Genomic DNA, 6,000 nt, shown 5'->3' with positions numbered 1-6,000 from the left:
GAAAAAAGCAAGTAGTCCAAATAGTCAGTTATCAATCACGGTCTCCAAAACAAAGGAGCCCGGGAGGGGGAGGGGCCGGGCTCTTTGTCAGGTCCCGAGGATGGCAGTGTGAGCTTTCCAGGTAGCCTTCCTTGAAGTGGATGCTTTGGAAATCAAAGCCGGCATCACACACAGACACAAAAGCCAACTGCCAGGGTGCACAGTTTGTCACGTGTCTGTGGAGATGCTGGTGGAAACAAACCTACTGCGCTGCCTGTGTAACAGTACAGTCACCGTGGACTAGAGCATCCAGTTTGTGTAAGGCGCGCTATGACATCTGCACCTCAAAGTCGCCCAAGGACACATTTCTCAGCACGTATCCTGGTCATCAAGAGGCGCATGACTTTAAATGTTCCCCTGGACCCCATGGAGCCATGGGAGATTGCAAGGCTGGGTGGGCCTGGCTGCAATCACATCACCGCTAACTGTTCTGTGCTGCAAAGGGGAGGGCCATGTCCTATTGTTTCACGGGGAGGCCTCTGGAGTCTTCATATACTTGAAACCATATACTCGGTCTGCAAACAGAACTCTGAGTTCTTTCAACCATTGACCTGAAACAAAACTTCGGCCTCATATTTATCTTGCCTTAATTTCTCCTTCAGCCTCCCAGCAATGGGATGACAAATGATTTAATTACTTTGAGATTTTAACTAATGTGTTATTTTGCTGTGGATCTTCATTTTCCTAGAATTCTTTTTATATATTTCAGAGAGGAAGGGTGAGGGAGAGATAGAAACATCAATGATGAGTCATTGGTCAGTTGCTTCCTGCATGACCCCAGCTGGGGATAGAGCCCGAAGCCTGGGCGTGCACCCTGACCTCCTGGTTCATAGGTCGATGCTCAACCACTGAGCCACACTGGCTGGGCTTCCCTAGAATTCTTGATTCTGATGCTGAGGCCATGTGGATTGGCTATTTATTTATTTTTATTGAATTCAGAGAGGAAGGGAGAGGGAGAGATAGAAACATCAATGATGAGAGAATCACTGATTGGCTGCCTCTTGCACGCCCCCTACTAGGGATGGAGCCCACAAGCAACCCAGACATGTGCCCTTGATCAGAATTGAACCTGGGACCCTTTGGTCCACAGGCCAACGCTCTATCCACTGAGCCAAACCGGCTAGGGCTGGATTGGCTTTTACTATGAGATATTTGCTTCCCAATTAGGAAAAGATCAGTAAACAGGAAATGGTCTGAGGCAGCAGACCTGGGCTGGAATCTCAGCTCCTTCCAGCTCTGGGTGTCATTTAAAAAAAAAAATCACTTTATTAATTTTAGAGACAGGAAGAGAAACATTGACGTTGATTGGCTGCCTCCTGCATGTGAGCCAACCAGGGATCAAACCCACAACCTGGGTACGTGCCCTGCCCGGGAACCGCACCGCCACCTTTTGTGGTGGAAGGGGCAAAGCTCTGATGGAGCCACACCGGCCAGGGGGCTCTGGGTCCCTTAATTGTCACCACTTCTCCAAGACATATCCTCTCCTTAAACTGAAGAGACTGCCTATGCTTCGTGGGTACCTGTGAGGCTTCATTTTCTTGGAATTTTCCAAGTAATTTCACCTTCAAATTGGTAGGCAGGATACTTTAACAATTACCTTGAGTTTTGTTAAGATCATAGCTACCCCTCCCAGCACATAGAAACCTGTCCTAATGTTCATTAGGTGGCATTATTTTTTATTTTAGTACCTCTGAGGGCAGATTTTAACTCTGAGAAGGCAGGGCCACGTCCGTCTTGCACACAGCTGTATCTTCAGCGTTGAGCAGTGTCAGGCAGATAGTAGGTGTTGACTAACTGCTTTGCGTGAGTAAATTGGCGGTGCCACCAACACCATGTAAACCTACCTGGGTGCCCAGAGGTTACCACCTGGTCCTGTAACCTCATGAAGCCTGTCAGAAACTCCACTTCAGAACTGTTCAAACAGCTGAAGTATTAGGTATTCCAGGCCCAAGATACTTCGATTTTACATAGCCCCGTGGAAGCAGAGGCCAATTTAAAAAGCCTTCAGTCTGGGTGTGTCTTTTCAAAACTTACAATGAAGTTAGGTTTCCCCCCTTTCCTATGCCCAAAGTGAGTATTTGTCAAACCTCTTCTAAGATCAGTATCCCATCGTATCTGGGAAATGCGACAGGTTAAAAATTCCATCTCAAAGAAACTTAAATGTAAAGAATCAGTATCCAACTCTAACCGGTTTGGCTCAGTGGATAGAGCGTCGGCCTGCGGACTGAAAGGTCCCAGGTTCGATTCCGGTCAAGGGCATGTACCTTGGTTGCAGGCACATCCCCAGTAGGAGGTGTGCAGGAGGCGGCTGATCAACGTTTCTCTCTCATCGATGTTTCTAACTCTCTATCCCTCTCTTCCTCTCTGTAAAAAAATCAATAAAATATATTTAAAAAAAAAATCAGTATCCATAGCATCTCTATATGGTTAACTATGCATCTTTGCTGGGTTAAACTTTTAAGACCCCATGTGGTTTAACCATGTCCAGTCTCTTTGATCTCAAAATGGGCAGTGATGAGCCAAAGCGGGGGCTTCAGACAGGTGGCATCCTTGGTTCCCTTCCTTTTCAAATAACAAGCGAATTCAATCAATCCCATTTAGCAAATAACCAATTTATTAGGTGCCTACAAGTACAAACACTGAAAGCTGCTGCAGGGGAGCGAGTACAGGGATGTGCAGGAGGAGCCCAGCCCTCGGAGACCTCACGATCGCGGCCCTGAGTCACCGTTAGTATGTGGTGGCGATACCACTCCAGGTGGCAGAGCTCTTGCTCACGTTCACATCCTTTGAAATCTCCTCTTGTCAAATGTGGAAGGAATCCTTTCAACAGGAGAGCCAAACCGTGGAGCGAGACCTTTGGCGGGATGAACCGGTGACCTCGGCTTTGCTTAGGAGCATCTTTCGGGAGCTGTTGCGCGTGTTCTTGTAACCTTTTCAGCATCGTTTCCCAGCGACCTCCGGAGAGCATCTCCAGGCTTCCCGAACCTTCCCCAGGGTTCCCTGGGTGCTGGCGCGCGGCTCAGCCGCAGTTTGGCCTTGGAATGATGTGCAGTCCGATTTTTCCTTCAGCAACTCCGTGCTTTCGCTGTGGTTGGTGCTAGAATGACATGCCTTGCAGTCTGTGGTGTTCAGGGCGGGAGGGAGGAAGATGCATTGCAGAGGAGAGCAGGCCAGACTTTTCCCTTAAACATTTAATAGTGCACTTACCGATTATATTCTGTACAGATACAGAGCACATTATAAACCTCTTCTTTTATTTACTTTTTCTCTTAGACTGTATTCATGTAAGTGTATTTACATTAGGAAAAAAAAAGCTTTGAGGTACAAAACCCAAAAGAATATCTGAGGTATAAATACAAGTATATTTTAAATAATAATCTTTGTCATGCTTAATCTATGTTTGAAAGCACAGTGGACATGTGTACATGTGTCTTAATAGAATGGTATATACAACATACAATCTTACAAATCTGAAAGCCATTGAAATTGAATATACAAGTATATCTTCATGAAAAACACTGATATCCAAAAATACTCAAATTTTAACACTCTCATCTGTCCCCACCAATTCTTCAAAGAACCTTGGAAATAACACTGACAATGGTAACTAAATTATAACAAAATAAAAATCCTTCTTACAACTCTCATTCATACATTATTCACTTCGACCCACACTAAATAAGTTCACTAATACTGTCTCTGAAGCCGACCTTTCCCTTTACAGTAAAACCTGTATAAAGACCACCCTGCCAAAACTGTGCTGGTAGCTTGCCTTTTCCTGTGATACCTGTCTGCCATTACCATGAAAATATATTCCAAGGACATCATTAGAAAAGGAAAAGAAAGGGTAGAAAAAGCAAAGCAAAAACAAAAAAAACAAAAACAAAAAAAACAAACAAAAAAAAAATAACAAGAAAAAAGAAAAAAAGCCAGAAATCCTATTTGCTGTTAAGAGCAAATGAAATTAATAAACCTTTTCAGCTTTCAAAAATGCTGTTCATAACAACCTACAAACAACTTCTGCGATCAGGTCTAGAGAGCAACTGTGTGTGAAATGGGAAATGCGAGTAAATTCACTACAATCACTTTGCAGGTAAAGAAGAAGTTGATGGAGGAGTCGGTTTTGATAACTCAAGGGAAAAAAAAAATGGACAAGGGTAGGCTGCCTGACCCCTCAAAATAAGAGAGTTCCCTTTTAAATTTCTGGGTGGATCCATGGGTAGTCAGATATTCCAGGTTAAACGGAACCTGATGCATCAATATCCTTCTTGGAGGCATCTCAGTGTGCCAGACACTGCGTCCCAACTTACACATCTGTGCCATTCAACCAGCAACAAACAAACATACACACACGTCTCTGTGCAAACCTTTCTTTGCTCATCTCAGTGAGAAAACCTGTCAAAGAGTACCAACTATTCCAGTGGATACGCCAGCCCCTCAACACGCTGCCAACAAAATGACATAGGTACACATACACCAAGATCACAAGAGAATGAAGTATCTTCATCATCTTCTGTAATGTATTTATAGGTTTGCTTCTCAGAAGCAATTCGCGTAAGAATACGTTTTTTTTTTTTTTTTTTTTGCAGTCTTATATATTCCAGTCAAGATCTATAACACAGACCTTAAACCAACAGGAAGCAGCTTTGAAAAATGTGTCAAATCACTACAGTCGATTCCTATGCTCCAACTTGCAGTTTTGTTTCGGGATGAGACGCAGAACCCGTGCTTCCGAGGGCTGGCAAGGGCTCCGGGAACCCACGCCCGGAAGGTGGGAAGGTGGACACAGGGGCGCTGCCTCGGTGATCACCTGGACTTGGTGTCTTTGCTTTCGGCGTTCTGATGACAGAAAGAGTCTCGGATCTTGACAACTTCGGCTGCACACAAATGTCCGAAAGATTTCGTGTACCACTCTGGCATGTGGCCCCTGGAACAGAGGAAAAGCAGACCAATTATTCCAGCCGGGAAGCCCCGAGACTAGCCGAAGGCAGTTGCAAATATACTTCCATTTCCTGCTCAGCAACATGTGTACGTACAGGTTGCTCTTCCTGTTCCAGGGCAATCTCCTGGCCTCTCCATCACGCACTTGGAACTGTAAGTTCCCCAAGAAACTACAGATTGAGTAAAACTGCTTAGGGAAAGCTGCGGCGTGTTAACAAACACAGAGCACACGGGTGCCCAGAGAAGCGCTGAGACGTAAAGATGTCCAATGAGACTATGTAACCTGAGAGCCACTGTGGATGGAGTTTGCAGAGCTTCATTTTTTTGTCCGTTATGCTGCATGGCACTACTTTTCTGATACTAATACACACTGATCTGTAGCCAAGAATATACAGGCCCGATTAATTACTAAAAGGGCATGTCCCATGATTCAGACACCTTTGACTATAAAATGAGAAAACCCTGCTTGCTCGTTCAAACTCACATTGCCGGTGGCTTTAAATTCACGGCAGAAGCACCATATCCACATGATTTTAGCGCCCTGTTTTCTAAAGGATCGAGAGTAGGCCGTGGTACCCAAAGGCCGAGAAACACGAACGTGTTACTTCAGCACCACGCTTCCTGGAGTAACCAAGATGCACCGTGTACTCATTGAAGCCATTCTCCGCACCAGGCAAAAAGTCTCAAGTCTTCTCCGTGACCCTCGCCATGTCAAAAACACCAAGACCAGGACATACCTTAAGTCAGCTCTGCACATGTAGGTGAGTTTGGATTTCCCTGACCCGCAGGGTTCGATCAGATACCGGGACAGGAGCACATTGACCCTCACCCCCACCACAGGTGCCCGGTCGTGATCCACGGATGTGAGTAAAAGGGCACACGCCCCCTTGGGCAAGTTAGTCCTCCATGTCCTGTCGAGACAAAACCAGAGGGGGAAAAAAATATAAAACTTCCTGGAAGCCAAATGGGGCCTCACTCTCAGAGACACTGAAGGACAGGCTCGGTGGCCGTGCTGTGTGA

The 6,000-nt window shown here is 45.5% G+C and overlaps 1 protein-coding gene across 4 annotated transcripts in view; it reads right to left on the bottom strand.

Moving 5' to 3' along the window:
- Positions 1–4,570: 4,570 nt before the first annotated feature.
- Positions 4,571–6,000, bottom strand: part of DLC1 (DLC1 Rho GTPase activating protein) — a 371,866-nt gene continuing 370,436 nt past the window's right edge. For all 4 annotated transcript variants that reach the window (XM_079778917.1, XM_079778919.1, XM_079778918.1 and 1 more), the window contains 2 exons: positions 5,718–5,891; positions 4,571–4,966 (listed from right to left, as the gene is read on the bottom strand). In XM_079778917.1, the coding sequence (XP_079635043.1) occupies positions 4,846–4,966; positions 5,718–5,891 (295 nt within the window). In that variant the 3' untranslated portion in view covers positions 4,571–4,845. The remainder of the gene's footprint in view (positions 4,967–5,717; positions 5,892–6,000) is intronic.

This window comes from Cnephaeus nilssonii (assembly GCF_951640355.1).
Source record: "Cnephaeus nilssonii genome assembly, chromosome: 8".
In the NCBI taxonomy this organism is placed as follows: Eukaryota; Metazoa; Chordata; class Mammalia; order Chiroptera; family Vespertilionidae; genus Cnephaeus; species Cnephaeus nilssonii.
This window is presented reverse-complemented; position numbering and strand designations above follow the sequence as displayed.